At 46.5% G+C, this 24,359-nt stretch overlaps 1 protein-coding gene and 1 pseudogene across 2 annotated transcripts in view; one reads left to right on the forward strand and one right to left on the reverse strand.

Annotated features, from left to right (window-relative positions):
• The window catches only part of AKR1E2 (aldo-keto reductase family 1 member E2), a 28,467-nt gene extending 27,698 nt beyond the window's left edge, over positions 1 to 769 (forward strand). For both annotated transcript variants that reach the window (XM_075552292.1, XM_075552293.1), the window contains exon 10: positions 393 to 769. In XM_075552292.1, the coding sequence (XP_075408407.1) occupies positions 393 to 435 (43 nt within the window). In that variant the 3' untranslated portion in view covers positions 436 to 769. The remainder of the gene's footprint in view (positions 1 to 392) is intronic.
• LOC142451689 (UAP56-interacting factor pseudogene) lies at positions 522 to 4,138 on the reverse strand (annotated as a pseudogene).
• Positions 4,139 to 24,359: the final 20,221 nt, after the last annotated feature.

Raw genomic sequence — 24,359 nt, forward strand, 5'->3', positions numbered from 1 at the left:
CCCATAAAGATTTGTAGCCTCAGAAACCCCGGAGGACTATTCTACCCTTTCTATAGGGCATCTATGTGTTGGAATTGACTAGATGGCAGTAGGTTGGATGGCCCCATTGGTTAAGTGCTCGGCTGTTGATTACAAGGTTGGTGGGTCAAATCCGTCAGGTGCTCTGATGTGGCAGTCTGCTTCTGTAAAGATTTCAGCCATGGAAACCCGACAGGAGAGTCCTACGTTGTCCTTTGAGTACATAATTCTGCCCTGTTTGAACATGGTCCACAGAATGAAGCCAAAGACTAATTTCAGACTTTGGGGAGTTAAAAATACTTAATGGCACGAAGAAAATGTTTCTGTGAAAAAATGGTAATCATTCTTGGTCTCTTTCTTTGATTTTGTTCTAGAGCTGAAAATCACAAAGACTATCCTTTCAATATAGAGTATTAAGGATAGCCTCCCCTGTCTTCATTTCCTGCTCAGCCCAGAAAAATTAGTATGTGTGGCGACATTGACCCTCCTGAAAATACTTGCTTCTACTTCGCCTCTGCAAAGGACTCCACTCGATGGCAGAGGCAGCTCTGGCCGGTGATGGGAGCAGCACAGTCTGACTTGGATGGATACCTGTGTGAAACAGTCTCGTGCTCTGAGAGTTCTGAAGAATTCAGAGGAGCCTGAGGGTTTCAGTTAATGAAAGGAAGTCACGAGAGTACCGATGCTATGTGCGACTGTCTAAAATGATCAGTGATGGTGTATTTCGTGGGTGACATTCTCAAAAGAATAAAGGATATTCATACAAATTCATTCATTCAATTCTCTGGAGTTTCTAGTCCCAAAGAATGTGCCTTCTCTCCATTGGACAGTTCATACTATTCTTGTGAATTTTATTGAGTACATACGTGATGGTATTTTTACAAAACATGTCACATGGCCTCTACCTTTTTTAAAAAAATTGATCATTTTATTTGGGGCTTGTACAACTCTTATCACAATCCATCCATCCATTGTGTTAAGCACATTTGTACATTTGTTGCCATCATCATTCTCAAAACATTTGCTTTCTACTTGAGCCCTTGGTATTAGCTCCTCATTTTTTCCCTCTCCCTCTCCGCTACCCCCTCCCTCATGAACCCTTGATAATTGATAAATTATTGTTATTTTTGTCATATCTTACATTTTCGGACACTCCCCTAATCCACTTTTCTGTTGTCCATTCCCCAGGGAGGAGGTTATATGTCGATCCTTGAAATCGTTCCCACTTTCTACCCCACCTTTACTCCACCCTCCCAGTATCACCACTCATACCACTGGTCCTGAAGGGATCATCTGTCCTGGATTCCCTGTGTTTCCAGTTCCTATCTGTACCAGTGTACATCCTCCAGTTCAGCCAGATTTGTAAGGTAGAATTGGGATCATGATAGTGGGGGGTGGAGGTGGGTAGGAAGCATTTAGGAACTAGAGGAAAGTTGTATGTTTCATCATTGCTACACCACACCCTGACTGGCTCATCTCCTCCCCCAGACCCTTCTGCAAGGGGATTTCCCATTGCCTACAGATGGGTCTTGGGTCCTTAATCTGTACTCACCTTCATTCACAATGATTTGATTTTTTGTTCTTTGATGCCTGATAACTGATCCCATCAACGCCTCATGATCACACAGGCTGGTGTGCTTTCATGTGGGCTTTGTTGCTTCTGAGTTTAATGGCCACTTGTTTACCTTCAAACCTTTAAGACCCCAGACACCATATCTTTTGATGGCCAGGATCCATCAGCTTTCTTTACCACTTTTGCTTATGTACCCATTTGTCTTCAGTGATCATATCGGGGAGGTGAGCATCATGGAATGTTTATTAGAACAATGTATTCTTGCATTGAGGGAGTACTTGAGTGGAGGCCCAATATCCATCTGGTACCTTGATAATAAACCTATAAATATATGCACATAGATCTATTTCCCCTTCCTCATATATAAATATATTTACATATGTACATGCCTTTATTTAGGCCTCTGTAACCGCCCTTTGCCTCCTAGCTCTTTCCTCTGTTTCCTTTGACTTTCCTCTTGTCCCACTATCATGCTCAGCCTTCATTTGCGTTTCAGTAATTCCTCTTGGTTACATTACCCTTGATTATGTCCTACCAGGCCTCCTACCCCCTCCTCACCACTGACTTGGGTCACTTGTTGTTCCCTTGTCCCTGGGTTTGTTAACACCACTTCCTTTCCCTATTTAGACAGACCTGCGGAGATAATAACATGCACAGAAACAAGACCGCAGAACAAAGCAACAAAAGAAAACAAAACAACAAAAATTCAATGACAACAAACAAACAACAAAAAAGAAAAACCTGTAGTTAGTTCAAGGACTGTTTGTTAGTGTTTTCCAGTTGAGTCTGATGGGGTGCCAGCCCTGGCCCCAAAGTCTATTTTTGGTATTCCCTGGGGACTGCGTTGCTTTGTTCCCATTGCTGTTCTGTTGCACCCCCTTAGTGTTTTGCCTTGGTGTGGTGGGATCAGATCGGGCACAATTCCCACACCGTGTCTCCAGTTTTGTCCCTTGTAGGGCTATGGGTCAGTGAGGGATGTTATGTCTCATAATGGGGCCGGCCATATGGTCTTCTCTGTGCATTGGCTACTCTGAGCGGGAATATCATCCTCAAGGCTTGGTGGGCCAGGATGTGCTCCACTCTCTCTTCCTCCCCCTTCATTTGCTCCCGTGTGCTGCTCTGATCAGACACGTCCCTCTCCTTGAGCTGCAGCTTAGCTTCTTTCCTCTGAAATAAATTTTTCTGTGGGGAGGAGCAGGTGTCCACGTAGTTGGGATTGAGGCTGGCCCCTCAGAGGCCTCTACCTTTTAAGACCATTTGATAACTCTTGGATAATTTACATAACAAAGGAAGCACATTGTTGTAGGGTATTTAAGCATATAGAGCGATTAGAAATAGTATACTGAATCTCTCTACTCATTACCTCATCACTTAGCTTCAACTTAGCTTATTGACCACCACTCAGCTTGTCTTTGGATACTACCGTCTATCCCTACCCCCACTCCACTGCCTAGAGCAGTGGTTCTCACCCTTCCTAATGCTGCGACCCTTTAACACAGTTCTTCATGTTGTGGTGAACCCCATCCATCAAATTATTTTCGTTGCTACTCCATCACTGTCATTTTGCTACTGTTATGAATTGGACGACCCCTGTGAAAGGGCTGTTTGACCCATCTTCTGGGAAAAGAAGTGATACCTGTGAAATCCCCAATCCAAGCTGAAGTGTGGATCATTCTAAGTTGTCCCTGTCTGTTTCCCAACACGACTTGTGTCACATTGTAGGGGGACACCTTTAGAAACTTGCTTTACGTGAGATTGCTTCCATTTTGCCAAGGATGAGAATTCAGAGCTATGAGTTAGTCGTGGATTCTGAGCTTCTGGGCTGGGAACTGCTCCAGGATTGTCGGTGGATGCGGTCAGAAGTCCTCCATTTGTGGTGGAAGTCCTACATCCTTTGCTCCCACTTCCTCCAGCAGCTGTTCTGTGTTCAACTGGACCCGAGCTTTCAGGCCTTTTCTGAGAAGAAAGGTTGCCAGAAGGGTGTCTTTCAGGTGGCTTAATTTATTTCTGCTTCTGGTAAAGTTGACAGACATGTTCCCTTTTCTGTTTAACTGGTTAGGACCGCCGAGAACTGCAACTGGTTTCCTCTGCACTCCCTTTTCTCTCAGAAGGTCTGTCTTCCTTTGCAATCCTGGAAAATATCACTCTCGATTCTTGTCACTCAAAGGTGGTCGGCTATTGGGGCTAATTCCTTTTGGAATTCCAATTGTTTTTCTAGCTGCAAGATGAGCAATCACTTCATCAGCTGCCTCTTTCCAGGCATTACTCTTCCTCTATGGCTCAGACTATTTTTACCCAAACCAAAATTCTGCTGAATCCCCACTGTAATCTCATCCTAAATTGCCAGGAACCACCTTGCTGCAGTGGTCTGTTCCGTCTGGGAAAATTCTGTTCCTTCCCTTCCTTTCAGTTCAGTTTGATGATATCATCCGATGACATATTGATTTTTGTTGAGGTTTTCATTGCTGTGGGCTTTCATAGGTGGCGATGCCTGGTTGTGGCTCCCAGTAATCGGGTACCAAACCGGTTCACGGCTGGAGATGCCATACTGGATGAGTGAGCAGGGACAATCGGAGAGCGAGTCCTGCCATTGCCTAAAATGTGGATCATTTCCTAGGACACACTCAATTTAGATAATGGTCAGTCTCATTATGTTATCCAGAGGCTGTGAGTCTTGGTCTCTCATGAAATGGAAGAACTAGGCTATTCACTGTAGGCTTGTTTAGTGTGTTGTGCTAGTTAGTTTCCCAGTGCACATCTTTCCAATATGGCCCATAGACTGCCAGCCTCCCAGGGATTTGTGGTCACTGTTTCTACCCATCTCTGCTTACCATATCTTGGTTGTGTCCTTGGTTTCATACAGAATTTTCAGAGATATATAACTCACTAGTTTTTTCACTTGCCTCTAGGACTCTGGCTTCTTTCCAAAGCTAGAAGAACATCTGGTTCTCTCCGGCCATGTGGTTCTTCCAAAACCCTCCCCTCTCATGTGTTCTACGTTACTGCCCTGCGTGAGTCTCTCAGTGTTCCTTTCTCATATGGCACAATGCTTGGAGAAGGGACGCAGGCCAAGAAATTCTACTTCTTGGACAGGAAACTCCTGGATAGGAAGACAGCACTGTGAAGATGTCAATACTACTCAAATCAATCTATACATGTAATGCAATCCTGATCCAGACACCAACATCATTCCTTAAAGCTATGGAAAAACTAAAATCACCAACTTTATATATGGAAAGGAAAGAGACCCCAGGGAAGCAAAGCACCACGGAAGAAGAACACAATGGGAGACCTTTCACCTCTGACCTCAAAATTTACTAAACAGATTTGTGCTGGTATGATGGTAGGTAGTAGACCAATAGAACAGAATTGAGAATCAAGAAGTAAATCCATCTGCCTACAACTGATTTTTTTTTGTTTTGCCAAAGAATATTTATTCCCTGACACGAAGATGCCCATAAGATACATATTAAGTTTTTAAAAATAAAATAGATAAATAATTTTATTGGGGCCTTGTCCAACACTTATCACAACCCACACATACATGCACTGTGTCAAGCACATTTGTACATTTGTTGCCATCATCATTCTAAAAACAATTGCTTTCTACCTGAGCCCTTGGTATCAACTAATTTTTCCCCTCCTCCCCACTCCCCCCCATTGAACCCTTGATAATTTATAAATTATTATATTTTGTCATATCTAATACCTTCCAACGTCTCCCTTTACCCACTTCTTCGCTGGCCGTCCCCCAGGGAGGAGGTTATAAGTAGATCCTTGTAATCTGTTCCCCCTTTCTCTCTCACTTCCCTCCACCCTCCCGGTATCGCCACTCACACCACTGGTCCTGAGGGGGCCATCTGTCCCAGATTTCCTGTGTTTCCAGCTCTTATCTGTATCAGTGTACATCCTCTGGTCCAGCTGGATTTGTAAGGTAGAACTGGGATCATGATAGTGGGGGGTGGGGTGGCGGGGGCGGAGGAAGCATTCAAGAACTAGAGGAAAATTGTATGTTGCAACACGGCACCCTGACTGACTCGTCTCCTCCCCATGGCCCTTCTGCAAGGAGATGTCCTGTGGGGGGAGGTCAGATGCTCACGGGCATCTTCCCTGAGGGCAGTCCCTGCCAGACTGCTGTCTCCCCACACCACAGGGGTGGGCCTTCTCCCTGCTGCTAGAGACAATGGATTAATGGTCTCTATCAGTTGAGCCAGTGAACAGGTCAAATGATCTGTAGCATCCAAGGTTAGGCTGCCATCCTATACCTAGGATCCATCCATTTTGTCACATGTATACCCCAATCCCTCCTCTTCCTATTGTGTATATTTCCTTAGACCATCCCCTCATTACTGTATTACCTATAGCACAACCCCTTCCTGTGACGTATGTCCTTACCTGTAATTAGGGGGCTTGCAGGTCCCCAGAGAAGATAAAACCTGGGCTATCATTAAATTTCTCTCTCTCCCTCTCCATGTGGACCACCAAGCGGGGCTGAGGTGAACATACTACCATGAATTGTGTCTGACTCCATTTATTTCAATATTTCTCTTCTATCTCTCATATTCGCTATAACTTTACTATGATCTTTACTTATTACCACCATACAATTGCACCTACCAGACCCGTAATGATGTGTTAGGGGCTTTCTTCCCCTGATAATGTCCAATTTCCCACAGATGGGCCCTGGCTCCACACTCCACTCTCCCCCTCATTCACAATGCTATGATTTTTTTTTGGGGGGGTCTTTGATGCCTGATACCTGATCCCCTCAAAGCCTAGTGATCTCACAGACTGGTGTGCTTCTCCTGTGTGGGCTTTGTTGTTTCTCAATTGGATGGCCCGTTGTTTATCTACCAGCCTATTGGACCCCAGATTCTGTATTTTTTTTATAGCTGGGCACCATCAGCTTTCTTCACCGCATTTCCTTATGCACCCCCGCTTTGTCTTCAGTGATCATGTTGTGGCAGGCTGGTGTGCTTCTTTCATGTGGGCTTTGTTGCTTCTCAGCTAGATGGCCACATGTTTATCTTCAAGCCTTGAAGACCCCAGACACTATATCTTTTGGTAGCCGAGCAACATTAGCTTTCTTCACCACATTTGCTTGTGTACTTGTTGTCTTCAACGATTGTGCCAGGGAGGTGGGCATCTCAGACTGCCAAATTGTTAGAACAAAGTGTTCTTGTGTTGAGGGAGTATTTGAATAGGGGCCCAGTGTCCATCTGTTTCCTTAATACTATACCTATAAATATATGTACATGGATCTATTGCCCCCTCATTGTATATAAATATATTTACATCTGTATATGCCTGTATTTAGATCTCTATACATGCCCTTTGCCTCCTAGTTTGTTCCTCTATTTCTTTGTGCTTTCCTCTTGTCCTACTATCATGTTCAGCCTTCATTTGGGTTTTAGGAATTCCTCTTTATCCAGCCTTGCCAGACCTCTTACACCCTCCTTGCCACTGATTTTGAATCACTTGTTGTTCCCTTGTCCCTGGGCTTGCTAACGCCCACTTCCTTTCCTTGGCCTCGCCCTCTCCCATGTACCCCTGGAACAGTCATCCTGTTGTTCTCTCTTCCGGCTTGTTTATCCCACCTATCCTTTCCAGGTAGACATGCAGCAACAACAATATGTACCATCATAAGACTGAGTATAACGAAGCAATAATAGAAAATAAAACAATAGCTACAATAACAACAACACAAAAAAAACCCTATACATAATTTAGGGTCTTATTTGTTGTCCTTCATGAGTGCTTTCCAGTCGAGTCTGATGGGGTGCCATGCCCTGGCCCCATGTCTATCCCTGGGGCCTTCATTGCTCTGCTTCCCCTGCAGCTCTGGTGCATGCCCCCAGAGTCTGGCTTCGGTGTAGTGGGCTCAGGGTGGGCACAATTCCTGGGTGTGTGTCTAGTGTTGCTTCCCACTGGTGCTATGGGTCAATGAGGAACGCTGTGTCCCGTGGTGGGGCCAGCCCTGTGGTCACCTCTGTGCATTGCTGCTCTGAGCAGAAACATTGTCCTCAGGGCTTGGTGAGCCAGAATGTGCTTCACTCTTTTTTTTTTCCCTTTCCCCCCTTGTTGGCTCCTGTGTGCTCTGATCTGACAAGCCCCTCTTCCCCTCTTCTTGAGCTGCAGCGTCAGTTTTGTCCTCTGAGGGGAATTCTTCTGGAGAGGAGGGTGGTGCTGTCCACTTAGTTGGTAATGGGGCCAGACCGCGTCGATGGTTTCTTATTCTACCTTTTCAGTATGACTATGCCATTGCAGGCTGTGGCCCATCTCCGCCGGTTCTCGCTGGTTTCGACCTGAGGAGTGTGCTGCTGGTTGTAGCAGGAGCCTCTGTCCCTAGCAATGCATCCGGACAACAGTGGCATGCCTGGACAGACTCGTCTTCACGGCCACAGCTTTCTCGCAGTTGTAGTATGAAATCGAGGCTACTAGTGCTCGGGAGACATGAGTGCTAAGGGAAAGGGGACTGAAGTTCGGAAACCAGGTGACTATGACTGCCTGACGAGGGACCTTGGGTCTGCCTTTTTCTGGGCTGTGCCACCAGTGAGCCCACCCAGCAGCAGCGGCCTGACTCCTGCCGCCTTTTGCTGTTTTTGCCTTCGGTAAAGAACGTGAATGGCAGCCAAGTACTTGGGCTTGCATGAGCTTGCTCCCTTGCTCTGTCTTCTGCATGCTGAGTCATCTAGAGACTGTGGTGAAGTCAAAGGGACGGAATTCTCTCTCTCCTTGCTCCATGGTAACCAAGAACCGACCTAGCGTGACCACACCTGACCAGGTCAATCCATCCATTGGGGACTTACAGCTAGAGCAAGTGGGACAAAATGGGAGTCCGATTGGGCTTGTTTTTGTGTGGGAGCAATCGTGCTATGACCTGGCTTCCTGTTCATTGATGGCCTTGGGGGTTCCTGGCTCGAGGCCCCCGGAGTTGCTCCACGTCGGCCTCTCTCCAACTCTAGTTTTCCTTCACTTTGATGAAGGCTGTTATTCGTGTGGCCCTTTGTGTTCCAGTGACCCCATGTCACTCCCAGCCCCTCCGTCTTGAAGTCTGTGTGGTTGGTTAGAGATGAAATGTGGTCACTTCTGACCACCTGGGTTGCAGCCTATAAGAAGAGGAGAATGAGGCTTTTTTTTGGGGGGGGCCGACTGACCCACACTAAATTCCTGTGGCAGAGAAAGCCCTGCAGTTCCATGACTTCGGAAGGGTTGAGTGTGTGTAGGTAAGAGATAAACTGAGGCACAGGATGAATGAGAGGTAAACCGAGGCACAGGGAGATGGACCAAGATAACTGAAAGGACAAAGGGAGAGCAGAAACAGAAATAGATTTATTAGCGGGGAGCTCTCAGGTGAAGCCCAATGGTTTAGCAAGTAGCCCAGGGGAATTGCCCAGGGTCTGGGGGTTTTAAAGGAAAGCGGGGAGAGGGGGTTGTGCTCAGTAGCAAGGTTTATGGGCCAGCACGTAGTTTATCAGCTCTGGCAGGTAGGCTGTCTGGTTATCTGGGAGTCAGGCATTTTGGGCACTGTTTCTCGGTCTCCTTCCAGAGGGCAGCTGCTGACCTCTGGGATGGGCAGGGAAGTGGGCCTCGGCCTGCTTCAGCTCAGCCCAATCAGTAAGGAGATCTGAGGGAGGTGGGGCCACATTCCCTACTAAAATCAACGAGGATGGTGCTGGGGTGTTTAGGAACATAGCTGAGGGGTCAGTCTTTCTTCCCTATATTGCTTTGTGGAGAGTTAGACTCTCTGAGTTCCTCTTGAATAAACCGTTTGCCAGAGCTGTGGATTCAGGAAAAGACACGGAGGCTCTGGGCCTTGTTCTTTAGGCTCCACCAATCGATTTGGGGAACACAGCTGTGGACCTAGGTTGCTACGTGGCACAAACGGTTTCAATCACTCAGCCATTCCACAGGAGAAAAGCCGGGGGGACCTGCTTCTATGGAGGTGACAGCTGTGGAGTACCCTGTGGAGCAGTTCTGGTCGGTGAGACACTGTGGCTCCATGAGTGGAAGTAAACTCATGTCAACGAATAACAACAAGCTGCATCCTGAGGATAGTTGGGCGCAGAGCCAACCCAGCCTCTTCTGACGCTCTATTGGTCTGCTAGGGGGTGCAGGGAAGCAGGTGGGTCTAGTTTTCTGCTCGTAATAGACTCAGAGCAGAAGGAGACTGACCCAAAGAACCATGTCATTCCCAAAGAAATGATAACTAGAGGACAGAAAAACCATTGGTGGGATTCAGACAAACTCGTTCTACTTGTGTTTCTAGAAGGACATTTCAAATGTTCCCTTCTCTTGGCTCTGTGTGTGTGACTGCAGAGGTGGAGAGTCGTGTTGCTATGGAAGGTGGGTCACTATTCCCAAGAGACTAGAAGGCTATCATGCGTTGTGTTTTACACACTCTGCCTTGGACCAGCCTCCTGAGAACTCTCCTTTCTCTCTCTCTCTCTCTTTCTCCATATTATTGTGGTAAAAATATGGACAACAGAGCTTCTACTAATTAAACAATTTCTACGTGTATAATCAGTAACATGAATTATAGTCTTCATTTTTATAGTCTTATTGATATAATGATTATATTCTTCATGTGTGCAACCATTCTTGTTATCCTTTGTCTAAATGTTCCACCATCACAATAGAAACTCAAGGCTCCTTAAGGAAAACTCCCCCTTTTCCTCTCCCTCTGGTCACTGCTAATCAGCATGGGTTTCTACACATGTGCTTGTTTCATGTCAGTGCGGTCATGCAGCACTTGTCCATGTGTGCCTGCTTTGCTTCCCTCAGTGTGAGGTTCTCCTGGTGCATCCTTTCTCTCTGTTGGTTCAGCGGCATTCGGTTGTACACAGGCACCACAGCCCTAGGGGCGCAGTGGCGTATGAGTTGGGTCGCTGAGGGTAAGGCCAGAAGTTCAAACCCCCCAGCCACTCCACAGGAGAAAGACGAGGCTGTCTGCTTCCACACAGCTTTACAGCCTCAGACCCCACAGGGGCGCTTACACTCTGTCCTTCAGGGCCCCCCTGAGTTGGAATGCACTCGATGGTAGTGCGTTCTGGTGTGTCTACCCTACTGTTTGCTTGTCCATTCATGTGTTGATGGAGAGCGAGGTCGTTTCTCTCTTGGGACCACTGTGGAAAAAGTGCTGCAGTGGATATTGCCTGTTTTCACAGAGAAAGGCACTGAGGTTTGTGACTCTCTCAGCTGTAAAAGCAACAGTTCTGTGGTTTGTTTGTTTTTTAAACGCCCTGGGCCTTTCCCATTCATCTTAAATTGTCCCTTACAATGTCAAAAGAATCCTCACTGCCATCAAGTGATTCCGACTCACAGGGCAGAGAGGAATTGTTTCCAAGACTATAAACCTGGAAATAGAAAACCTCATCTTTCTCCCACGGAAGGACTGGTGATTTCGAACTATTGATATTGCGAATGGCAGCCTAGCAGGTAAGGACTACACCACCACCTTTTCTGGTTACTCTGCAGCACTGCGTTATCGTAGGGTTCAGGTTTGTTGTGTTGATTTTCACAGGAGAATTTAAAAAAATTAATTTAATTAAAATTTTTTTCTTTAATTAAAATTTTTTATGGTTAACTCTATTCTATTTTAAAAATCATTTTATTGGGGGTTCATACAACACTTATCACAATCCATCCATCCATTCATTGTGTCAAGTACATTTGTTGCCATCCTCATTCTCAAAGCATTTGCGTTCTACTTGAGCCCTTCGTATCAGCTCTTCATTTTCCCCTCCCTTTCCACTCCCCGCTCCCTCATGAACCCTTGATAATTTACAAATTATTATTACTTTGTCATATCTTATACTGCCCGACATCTCCCTTCACCCACTTTTGTGTTATCCATTCCCCAGAGAGGAGGTTATATGTAGATCCTTGTAATCGATTTCCCCTTTCTACCCTACTTTGGGGACTCATACAACTCTTATCACAATCCATACATCCATCTATTGTATCAAACACATTTGTACATATGTTGCCATCATCGTTTTGCAAGCATTTTCTTTCTACTTGAGCCCTTGGTATCAGCTCCTCATTTTTTCCCTTTGCCTCCCTCTCCCTCCCTCCTTCCCTCCCTCCCTCCCTCCTTCATGAATTCTTGATAATTTATAAATTATTATATTTTCATGTCTTACACTGTCTGATGTCTCCCTTTACTTTCTTGTCTGTTGTCCATCCCCCTGGCAGGGAGTTATAGGTAGATCATTGTGATTGGTTCCCTCTTTCTCTCCCCACCTTCCCCTTACCCTCTTGATATGGTTGCTCTCGAGGAGTTTATCTGTCTTATAGTCCCCGTGTTTCCAGCTCTTATCTGTACCCGTGTACATGTTCTGGTCTAGCCAGATTTGTAAGGTAGAATTGAGATCATGATAGTGGGGGGAAGGAAGCATTAAAGAACCAGAGGAAAGCTGTATGTTTCATCAGTGCTATACTGCACACTGACTGGCCTGTCTTTTCCCCACCCTTCTGTAAGGGGATGTCCAATTGCTTACAGATTGGCTGTGGGTCTCCACTGTGCCTTTGATGTCTGATCCCTAATCCCTTCAACACCTCATGATCACACAGGCTGGTGTGCTTCCTCCATGTGGACTTTGTTGTTTCTGAGCTAGATGGCCGCTTGTTTACCTTCAAGTCTTTCAGATCCCAAACGCTATATCTTTTGACAGCCGGGCATCATCAGCTTTCTTCACCACATTTGCTTATGCACCCGCTTTGTCTTCAGCAATTGTGTTGGGAAGGTGAGCATTTCAGAATGTCAGATTATTAGAACAAAGTGTTCTTGCATTGAGGGACTACTTGAGTGAAGGCCCAATGTCCATCTGCTTCCTTAATACTTAACATATAAATATATGTACATAGATCTATTACCCCCTCATCATATATAAATATAATTGCATATGTAATACATGTATTTAGATCCCTATAAATGCCCTTTGCCTCCTAGCTCTTACCTCTATTTCCCTTGACTTTCCTCTTGTCCCACTATCATGTTCAGCCTTCATTTGGGTTTCAGGAATACCTCTCAGTTACACTGTCCTTGATCCAGCCCTTCCAGACCTCCTACACCCTCCTTGCCTCTGATTTTGGATCACTTGCTGTTCCCTTGTCCCCGGGTTTGTTAACACCCACTTCCTTTCCCCTCGCTCACCCTCTCCCATGTTCCACTGGAACTGTCCTCCCATTGTTCTCTCTTCTGGCTTGTTTAATCCACCTATCCCATCCAGATAGACATGGAGAGACAACAATATGTCAAACACAAGACCGAGAGCAACACAGCAACAATAGAAAATAAAAACAATACCTACAACAACAACAACAACAACAAAAAGAAAAGCTTATAAATAGTTCAAGGTCCATTTGTTGTCCTTTGTCAGTGGCCCCACAGTCTATTTTTGGTGTTTGTTGGGGACTTCATTGCTCTGCTCTCCTTGCTGCTCTGTTGCATGCCCCCAGTGTCTTGCCTTGGTGTGGTGGGGTCAGGGCAACCACAATTCCTGCCATGTGTCTCCAGTATTGTCCCCCTGGTGCTATGGGTCAGAGGAACATTGTGTCTCAAGGTGGGAACTTCCCTGTGGTCTTCTCTCTGCATTGGCTGCTCTGAGCAGAAATAATGTCCTCAGGGTTTGGTGGGCCAGGATGTGCTCCACTCTTTTTTCCTCCCCCCTCATTTGCTCCTGTATGCTCTGATCAGACACGTCACTTTTACAGGAGAATTAAAAAAAATTGTTAATCGTTTTATTAAGGGCTCATACAGCTCTTATCACAATCCATACAAACATCAATTGTGTAAAGCACATTTGTACATTCATTGCCCTCATCATTCTAAAAACATTTGCTCTCCATTTAAGGCCCTGGCATCTCATCCTCATTTTCCCCTCCCTCCCCACTCCCCCTTCCTTCATGAATATCTTGCCCTATCTGACGTCTCCCTTCACCCACTTTTCTGTTGTCCATCCCCCAGGGAGAAGGTCACATGTAGATCCTTGTAATCGGTTCCCCCTTTCCAACCCACCCTCCCTCTACCCTCCCAGTATCGCCCTTCACACCACTGGTCCTGAAGGGATCATCTGCCCTGGATTCCCTGTGTTTCCAGTTCCTATCTGTACCAGTGTACATCCTCTGGTCTAGCCTGACTCGTAAGGTAGAATTGGGATCATGATAGAGGGGTGGGGGGGAAGGGGGCGAGGAAGCATTTAGGAACTAGAGGAAAGTTTCATTTTTCATCGTTGCTACATCACACACTGACTGGCTCGTCTCCTCCCTGTGACCCTTCTGTAAGGGGATGTCCAGTGGCCAACAAATGGGTTTTGGGTCTCCACTCTGAACTCCCCTCCTCATTCACTATGGTAAGATTTTTTGTTCTGATGATTCCTGATACCTGATCTCTTCGACACCTCATGATCGCACAGGCTGGTGCGCTTCTTCCACGTGGGCTTTATTGCTTCTGAGCTAGATGGCCGCTAGTTTACCTTCAAGCCTTTAAGACCCCAGATGCTATATCTTTTGGTAGCCAGCCACCATCAGCTTTCTGCGCCACATTTGCTTATGCACCCATTTGTCTTCAGCAATCGTATCATGGAGGTAAGCACACAATGATATTAATTTTTGTTCTTTGATGCCTGTTAACTGATCCCTTCGGCACCTCGTGACCATGCAGGCTGGTGTGCTTCTTCCATGTGGACTTTGTTGCTTCTGAGCTAGATGGCCGCTTGTTTACCTTCAAGCCTTTAAAACTCCAGGCACTATATATTTTGGTAGCTGGGCACCATCAGCTTTCTTCACCATATTTGCTTATTCACCCGCTTTGTCTTCAGCGGTTGTGTCGGGAAGGTGAGCCTCATAGAATGCCAATTTAATAGAAGAAAGTATTCTTGCAGTGAGGGAGTACTTGAGTGGAGGCTCAGTGTCCTTCTGCTCCCTTAAAACTAAACCTATAAATATAGGCACATAGATCTATTTCCCCATAATCTATAAATATATTTGCATATGTACATGTCTTTATCTAGACCTCTATAAATGCCCTTTGCCTCCCAGCTCTATTTCCTTTGACTTTCCTACAGAAGAATTTTTGAATGAAAACTCGGTAGCATATAATTCACCTGTGATGAAAATGATATGAGCTTTCACAATATTTTCAACAGAAAGTTAAATAGTTGCATTTCACGGATTTCTTTCCCCTGGGTGGCCTCGAAGCAGTTAGGGGAGTGTGCCACCAGGTGGCGTGTGAGGAACACTGCATGAATTCATTTCAGGCTCTGTGCAACCTTGGCCGCTCCAGTTTGAATGTCAGTAAAATTATACCACGTGGTTCACAATGTAAGAACCTTACCACCTCCTGTCCGTGTGCCATTGTTTTCGGATACAGTAAAACCTGCGAATGCTGGAGCCCATATAAAGCACCAACCTGTTAGAGGAGGAAAACTCAACGAGGGTGTTTATGAAGTAGGATTCTTAATAGAATGAACAGAAAAGTAGTAAGACTTGCACATTGTCCAAGAGAGGTAACTTGTGAGACCCGGAAAAACAAAGCATGGCCATGGCGTTCTGGCTCTCACAGGCTTCCCTGTGCTTTCTTTTCCTTTTCCATAATTTAAACACAATCCGTTGCTATATTTCCCCCCAATAGACAGTTGTTTTTAAAGCTTTTAAGAAATGATAAAGCATCTTTTCTGTCTCTCAATGCCTATGTCTAGCATTTCCAATGTCCTTCATTACCTATGGAGTTCTGGTGGCCTGGTGGTTACGAAGGAAGCTGCTAGTCACAGTCAGCTGTGGGAAACTGTTAGGCAGACTAGCGCAGGCCTAAAAAATGTCCATTAACGCTTGCCCAGAGATCCAAGCACGGGAACAGAGTGGTGCACTGCACATGCTCAGAGGCTCAGGTTTCCTGCTGGTAGGCATGGGTGGGCGCTAAACCTGGATTGGCCCACCTAGGTCAGGTGAACTCAATTCAGCCGGGGGTGGGGGGGGTGGGGGGTGGGGGGGGGTCGATCAGGGGTGGTCCACCACGCCTCCCTGTGGAATCCTTGAAAAGGCAGGAGCCCAGAGTCCAGAGACAGACTTTGTCTGTGTGACGCTGAGCAGCCTCCTCCAGGCTGCATGGTCGGGAGGAGTCCTGTGGGTGCCGTGTAAACCTGATTTCTTCTAAGTCTCATAAAACTCACTTGGATCACAAACCAGGCTTCGGCGTGAATTCTTTCTCACGCGGGGCCAAGGACTGAGGTATAACTAGCTCCAGAGAGATCTAACATAAGTGGTACCATGACTTGGATCTATAAGGTAAGCCAGCACCAACCCTCCCATCCTGTTCTCACTGGTTTTGGGCACCTTCTGGACTCTTTTCACCCCACCACCCTCGGGAGACAGCGCATAGCTGGAAAGGAGCCAGGCTGAACTGCTCCAGAGACATCTGGGAGGTGGATGGCTCCCCGAAGCGACTCATGGGGACACATATAATGTATTGCTGCAGGCCCATCCTTTTGATGTTCGCGACTCATGGGGACACATATAATGTATTGCTGCAGGCCCATCCTTTTGATGTTCGGGATTTTACATCTGCCTTTCTGTGCTTGCTGTCCTGGGAGCTTGCATGCCTTCCCCAGGCTGGATTCCTGGGAGGGGACTGGGACACTGTGGGCTGCAGGTTCGGAGAATTGCCATTCTCAAAACCTCTTTGCATCTCAATTGCTTGTTTTGTGCTCTGGCCAGCTGGATGGCTGGGTGTGCTGGTGTAAAGTCTGTTGGTTCCTGCAGAACCGGCTCAGGTGGCTGGCCACATGCTGGTTTTCCTCTAGGCCGCAAGCTACAGCCGCCATTTTCTGGACCACAGTGAGCCACCTTGGCATGTGACCCTGCTCCAACCACGTGGAGGGGCCGTGCCTGGTTAGCTAGCCCCTCCTCTGGTCCCGGAACCAAATGTTCCCCTTCCCCCTCCCCCATACCCCTTTAGCTTCCCTTGGTTATTCAAACAAGCTGCTTTGGTGTTCTACCTGTGTGGGTTTGTTCCTTGCTACCGGCTGGTTTTCCGTTGCCCAGGCCTACAGAAGCTGAGCCCGAGTAACTGTTAACTTTCGCCTTCCAGTGATGCTGCCTCTGGAACTTTCTGGGACAGCTCGTAATACAGCTCCGCCACCAGGATGCTCAAGCCAGAAATTCGGATGCTTAAAATGTTTCCCGAGCTGCCAGATAGACGTCTCTTCCCTTCAGAGATTCGAGAGTCTGCTCCTGCGAGCAGGTGTCTTTGAAGGCCGTGGGGCCACACCACGCAGTGGCCCTCCTAGCTTGTGGTCTAGAAAACGGTCGGACTAAAGTGTCGGCTGCAGCGACTGGTCTTCGGCCCCTCCCTTGGATGGGGGCACCTACCTGAGGCCTCAGATTCACGGCAGTCCAGACGTGCCCTCTGAAGCTGTGGTTATTGACCTTGAGGCATCAAGTTCTCCATAGCCTTCGTGTTTTGTGTTTTCTAGATGGGACTTACCAGCTCAATACCCAGGAGTTGCCCCCTCGGATGTATCCTGTTCAATTGGGAAAGATTTTATGTGGAAAAGCTGGACAAACAGAAGCTGATTACGCTTTGCAATTCTATTTGGCCACAGTATGTTTTAGAGGAAGGGGAATCATGGCCAGTCAATGGTACACTTTCCCTTTCAGCCTTGCAACAGCTAGAACATTTCTGTAGAACGATGGAGAAGTGGTGGGAGATGCCGGATATAAGAGCATTCTTCCTTTTAAGGAAAAATAGGAATCTCTATTCCCAGTGCACCCAGGACCCCCTGAGGGACCCTGGGCAAGAGGGAAACTATTGCCTCAACCATGAAGCGGCCCAGAGTGTTCTACCTGTAGTAGAGGCAGCAGGGGAGCTTGGTCCCCAAGCAATTTACAAGCCTTTTACTCTGACTGAATTCAAGCAAATTAAAAGCAACTTGGGCAGTTACCCTAACAAACCCGAACAGCACACAGAACACTTCCAGCACCTCACCCTAGCCTATGATCTAACCTGGGAACATGTCATGGTCATACTGGGACAGACTGTGACAGACTCTGAGAAAGAGCGAATGCTCAAAGGTGCTAGGAAGTTTGCAGAGGAGTTACATGTGATGAATGACAAGTACCCTGTAGGGGAAACTGCTGTACCTTGAACAAACCCTGCTTGGAATCATAGTGAGCCTCAGGACAAGTGGGCACGGGAACATTTCCTGGTGTGCATCACAAGTGGACTAAAGGCAGGCAGGCAAAAGGCCATTAATTATGCCAAGGTGACAGCGATTCACCAGGGACCTACTGAATCTCCTGTAAGCTTTTTGAGCGGCTAAAGGAAGCCCTAGAGAATCATACTGCTGTAGATATAGAATCCTATGAGGGGCAAGTCTTGCTCAGGGACAAGTTTCTCACACAGGCCGCACAGGACAGTCGCAAGAAACTCCAAAAACTAGTGCAAAAGCCTGAAGGAGCTACCCTGGAGGAGATGGTGGCTTGTGCTAATATGGTCTTTTACAATAGGGAGCAGGAAGGGGAGGCTCGAGCCCGGGAGAAGGAGGAAAGAAAGGACATTAGGCATGCCCAGGTATTGGCTGCACTCAATAACCGATGCTCACCGAATGCCTCCCAGGTTACCCAGACCTTTGAACCAGCTACCAAGTGCTACATTTGCCGGCGACTGGGTCATTGGGCTAGAAACTGCCCTGACTGGAACAAGCCTCCTCGGACGCCATGCGTCCATTTTGAGCAGACTGGCCACTGGGCTGGCCTCTGTCTTAAGGCCCAAAACCTGGCAGGGAGGCGCCCACAGGCCAACGTGCAGCTGGTGATGGAGGAGGAGGATTGAAGGCACCTGGTCCGGACGGCCCAGCAGCAAAAGATAACTGTTACTGGTCTGGAACCTAGGGTGAGCATCGATGTGGCAGGAAGGTCAGTGAACTTCTTTTTAAATACTGGGGCCACCTCTGTCCTTATTTCCTTCCCTGGACCCCTGGCACCCCGCACCTGCTCCATCCTGGGAGTATCAGGAAAACCTGTAGTTAAACATTTTCCTGAACCTCTCAGATGTCTTTGGGATAGCTTCTATTTTTCCCACAGCTTCCTAGTGATCCCTGAATGTCCAGCTCCTCGCCTAGGCCGAGACCTACTGTCCAAGCTGCACACCTGCATAGTTATGTGGCCTCATCCTCGTCCCTCTATAGCTTTCCAATGGTTCCTCACAGTGGAGGAGCCTCAGATCCTCCCCCCACCCCCAGGAACCGTGGGCACAGGCCATAACTCCGGAAGTTTGGGACACAAAAGTCCCCGGCAACGCTAAGTATGCTACCCCTGTAAAGGTTTGCCTCAAAGATGCACTACCCATCTCGCTGCTGCATCTTAGGATTGCCCCACGGCAACCTACGTGTTCGAGCCCCTATGAAGTTCTATACGGGCGGCTGTCTCTTATAACAGAGCCAGCTCTAGACTCTGAGGGAGCCTTAGCACAGCAATACGCCACCCAAGTACCCAGTATCAGGAGGCATTCCATCAGTTTGGGCTCACTCAGCCCCAAGGGGAGGAAAAGTTACCACCCTTGTGTCAGCCGGGTGATCTAGTTCTTATAAAAACTTGGAAGGATGGGTCCCCTAATTCCCAGCTCCAGCCAGTTTGGAAGAGACCTTTGTCTGTAATTCATTCTACGCCCACTGCTGTCAAAGTTCCAGGGCAAAGTTCTGCCCTGGAAACCATTATCATCTGATCCCTCTGAGACAGAGGCTGCAGACAAATACTCCTGTGAGACGAATACTCCTTTAGGCCAGTGAATACCTTTACTCCGGTCCTGTGTTTACAGTGACCAAACTCTCATGCCTGTTAGTCCCAAGATTTCTACTGATTTCCGACTGGGTGCAGTGGGGTTACTGCTTTACTCTCCTATCCCTTCTTTCTTCTTAACTGGCAATATTGGGGTACTACAGGGGAAGTTAACAGGGGCCAAAAGTCCACATTGGAGGAACTTACTAATAAGGGGTTGTAACCCTTTGATGGCTTCAGGTTTCAAGGGATCCTGTCGCTGATGGGGAAACTGGGTAGGCTTTCTACCCAGTAGGCTTTCTATTCCTGGAAATAGTTACAGTCGCAGGAACCAGCGGGGCATTTCTCCTCAGCCTGAAGACACTGCTTGGACACCTTTTGTAATGCTGGTCAGCTGGTGAGGGTTCTTAGTGCTTTTGTTTCTCAAAATGTTGCTACCATTTTAAAAGCCTGTATTAAAAAAAAAATTAAATCAAATTAATTTATTTAGTTTACATTTTCTTAGGGGCTTATACAACTCTTATCACAATCCATACATATACATACATCAATTGTATAAAGCACATCTGTACATTCTTTGCCCTAATCACTCTCAAAGCATTTGCTCTCCACTTTAAGTCCTTTGTATCAGGTCCTCTTTTTTTTCCCCTCCCTCCCTGCTCCCCCCTCCCTCATGAGCCCTTGATAATTTATAGATTGTTATTTTGTCATATCTTGTCCTATCCGGAGTCTTACTTCCTCCCCTTCTCTGCCATCTGTCTCCCAGGGAGGAGGTCACAAATGGATCCTTGTAATCGGTTCCCCCTTTCCAACCACTCACCCTCTATTCTCCCAGTATCACCCCTCACACCTCTGGTCCTGAAGGTATCATCCACCCTGGATTCCCTGTGCCTCCAGCTCCCATATGCACCAGTGTACAACCTCTGCCCTCTCCAGTCCTGCAAGGTAGAATTCGGATCATGGTAGTTGGGGGGAGGAAGCATCCAGGATCTGGGGGAAAGCTGTATTCTTCATCGGTACTACCTTGTACCCTGACTGACCCATCTCCTTTCCTAAGCCCCTCTGTGAGGGGATCTCCAGTGGCTGACAAATGGGCTTTGGGTCTCCACTCTGCACTCCCCCCTTCATTCACTATGGGACATATATATTTTTGCATGATGCCTTATACCTGGTCCCTTTGGCACCTCGTGATCGCACAGGCTGGTGTGCTTCTTCCATGTGGGCTTTATTGCTTCTGAGCTAGATGGCCGCTTGTTCACCTTCAAGCCTTTAAGACCCCAGACATTATCTCTTTCGATAGCTGGGCACCATCAGTTAAAGCCTGTTTGTGCAGGGTTTAGAATTCGAGGTTGATAGTTTTATGGGAATTGCCCCCCACCACCCACCCCTTAGCACTTTCTAGATCTGTTCCATTGTCTCCTATCTGCACTGCTTCTGAAAAGAGACAAGTAGTGATTCTTACTGTTGCTTCTGTTCATATATTGTTTCATTTTTTTCTTCACTGCTTTTGGAATCTTATCTTTTTCTTTCTTCTCAGTGATGTGACAGTGGGATGTCTGAGTATAATTTAATTTGCTAGTTTCCTATTTCAAGTTTGTTGGGAGCTTTATGGCTAGTAGAATGCAGGTTTTAATCAAATGTGAAAGTCTTTTGTCCATTGAAGCTTCACATACTTTTTACACATCAAAATGTGCTTTCATTTAGCAATTGCAACACACATTGTTCCAACAGTCCTCATCGACATTCTTCACATTGTGTCAACATTCTTGTTCTTTTGATCCAGTTGTTTCACCCCCACTAATTTTACTGATGCCCTAACTTTCTCATCTCTGCGTTAGAGTTACTCTTGTTCATTTGGTTTATTTATTTAAAAAAATTTTTTTGTTTTTTTTTAATTTTAACAATTTATTGGGGCTCATACAATTCTTTTCACAGTTCATACATATACATACATCAATTGTATAAAGCACATCTGTACAGTCTTTGCCCTAATCATTTTTTTCTCTTTTCTTCTTTTACATTTTATTAGGGACTCATACAACTCTTACCACAATCCATACATATACATACATCAATTGTATAAAGCACATCCATACATTCCCTGCCCCAATCATTCTCAAGACATTTGCTCCCCACTTAAGCCCCTTGCATCAGGTCCTCTTTCCCCCCCCCCTTCCCTCCCCATTCCCCCCTCCCTCATATGCCCTTGGTAATTTATACCTCGTTATTTTGTCATATCTTGCCCTATCCGGAGTCTCCCTTCCCCCCTTCTCTGCTGTCCCTCTCCCAAGGAAGAGGTCACATGTGGATCCTTGTAATCAGTTCCCCCTTTCCAACCCACTCACCCTCCACTCTCCCAGCATCGTCCCTCACACCCTTGGTCCTGAAGGTATCATCCACCCTGGATTCCCTGTACCTCCAACCCTCATATGCACCGGTGTACAGCCTCTGTCCTATCCAGGCCTGCAAGGTAGAATTCGGGTCATGGTAGTTGGGGGGAGGAAGCATCCAGGATCTGGGGGAAAGCTGTGTTCTTCATTGATACTACCTCACACCCTAATTAACCCATCTCCTCTCCTAAACCCCTCTATGAGGGGATCTCCATTGGTCGACACTTGGGCCTTGGGTCTCCACTCTGCACTTCCCCCTTCATTTAATGTGATATATATATATACATATATACACACACATATATACATATACACATATATACACATACATACACACACTTATATCTTTTTTTTTTGTGCATGATGCCTTATACCTGGTCCCTTGGCCACCTCGTGATCGCACTGGCCGGTGTGCTTCTTCCATGTGGGCTTATTTGCTTCTGAGCTAGATGGACGCTTGTTCACCTTCAAACCTTTAAGACCCCAGACGCTATCTCTTTTGATAGCCGGGCACCATCAGCTTTCTTCACCACATTTGCTTATGCACCCATTTGTCTTCAGCGATCCTATCATGGAGGTGTGCAGTCAATGATATGATTTTTTGTTCTTTGATGCCTGGTAACTGATCCCTTTGGGACCACTCGATCACACAGGCTGGTGTGTTCTTCCATGTGGACTTTGTTGCTTCTGAGCTAGATGGCCGCTTGTTTATCTTCAAGCCTTTAAGACCCCAGTCACTATCTCTTTTGATAGCCGGGCACCATCAGCTTTCTTCACCACATTTACTTGTTCACCCCATTTGGTTTATTTTTTAATGCTACATTTATTTACTTAAGTTTTACAGAATGGAGCAGATAAAATAAGATCCACTGTAGTGAAAACCCTCTACAAAATGTCTTTGAGAGCAGAATAAGACAGCCTCTTAATTCGTAGCTTCATGTAAGGTGTGGGCTGTGACAATAAGACAGTGAGTTTAGCACAGAGCAGACGATATCTGAATCATTTTCCCACAGTTTGAAAAGAGGGAGATTTCTCTGCAATACTTGAGGATTGAGTAGTGATACTCTAAACTCACCACCACCGAGTCACGTCTGACTTGTGGCATCGTGGTTATGAATTGGACTGCTAACTGCAAGGCTGGCAGTTTGAAAACACCATGAGAAAGGGGGCTCTCCACTCTCATAACGAATGACACTCTCAGAAACTCACAGGACAGTTCTACCTTGTCCTATAGGGACCCATGAACTGTGACAGCCAGGTGTAAAAAGGCTGGCGCATACATAATAGAGAAACACTGGTTTCAGCACCAAGAATGGTGAAGTGCTCGATCATCCAAGACCCAGATTAGTTATAAATAGATTGTGGCGTCTACTGTCACCACAAATGGTACAAGACAAGATTCCATACTGGTGCAACAAATGCAATTCAAATGAACTAGCAGTTAAACCTTTACTGAGCCAGCCTGGGAGAATATGGTATCAGCGGTTCTCAACCTGTGGGTCATGACCCTTTTGGGGATCGAACGACTCTTTCACAGGGGTCACCTGATTCATAACAGTAGCAAAATTATAGTTATGAAGTAGCAACAAAAATAATGGTATGGTTGGGGGTCACCACCACATGAAGAACTGTATGAAAGGCCACAGCCTGAGGTCAGGTGGAGAGCCACCAGGTAGATGCAAGGTGTGCTACAGAGCCACACCCTGGCCTGGTGAGGGCATTGCTTTGGAAAGGCTTCCTCACAGGGTAATGGGTAGCAAGATTCTGACAGGAAACCCAAAGCACCATGTGACCCGCCATGTTCTTACACACTATGACGGCGTCTAGTGACGGAGACATCGTAAGCCATAAGCAACAGGCCAAGCACGGCTAAATACATTGTTTTGTAAAAAGCCTTGAAAATGTGCAGTAGGTCCAAGATTTACAATGCCACACAGAACACGTAGCACAGGCCAAATGGGCTACACAGCCGGCTGGGTAAAGAGATCAGAACTGTTCATCTGGCAGAGTTCTTATGAAATGTGTCTTTAGTACTAAGTTTAAGGTAGATGCTAGCTTTGATCTATATCTTCATGACCAGGTTCCGTACTTACTTTGGGAGCTGAAGGTGTGTGTGTGTGGTGCGATATTTATAAGAGGCTGTGGGAGGGTGTTTTGTTTTGCGACTCACTTCAACTGTACTCAGATAACCTGCTTTGTGAACTTGTCGTTGGCTGTCTGGTGCTTGAGGAACATGACAGATGTGGAAGCTCAGGTATAGTCCTCAACTCCAGAGGCTGTGGTCCACGGATCAAGCATCTTTTATTCTTTCAATGCAGTTAAGACCAGGAAAGGTGAGCCTCTTGCAAACAGCATGCTAAGGAACTTCAACTGGACAAAAGAGAGCTGTTTGTTGACCCAGTGGGCATGGAGCAAATGTTTTTCATCTGTTTGGCAGTTTTGCTCAATAGAACGTCTAGTGCAACCTATTGTTAAAAAGTGCTTCCATGCAAACTCTACCAGGGACAAAATCCAAACGTGTATGGGTGCAGCCTGATGAATCATTTGCTTAACTGAGCCACACTCAACATTGAAAAGCAAAACAAAAGGGCACCAAGCCA

Source organism: Tenrec ecaudatus, chromosome 6 (assembly GCF_050624435.1).
Source record: "Tenrec ecaudatus isolate mTenEca1 chromosome 6, mTenEca1.hap1, whole genome shotgun sequence".
Taxonomy (NCBI): domain Eukaryota; kingdom Metazoa; phylum Chordata; class Mammalia; order Afrosoricida; family Tenrecidae; genus Tenrec; species Tenrec ecaudatus.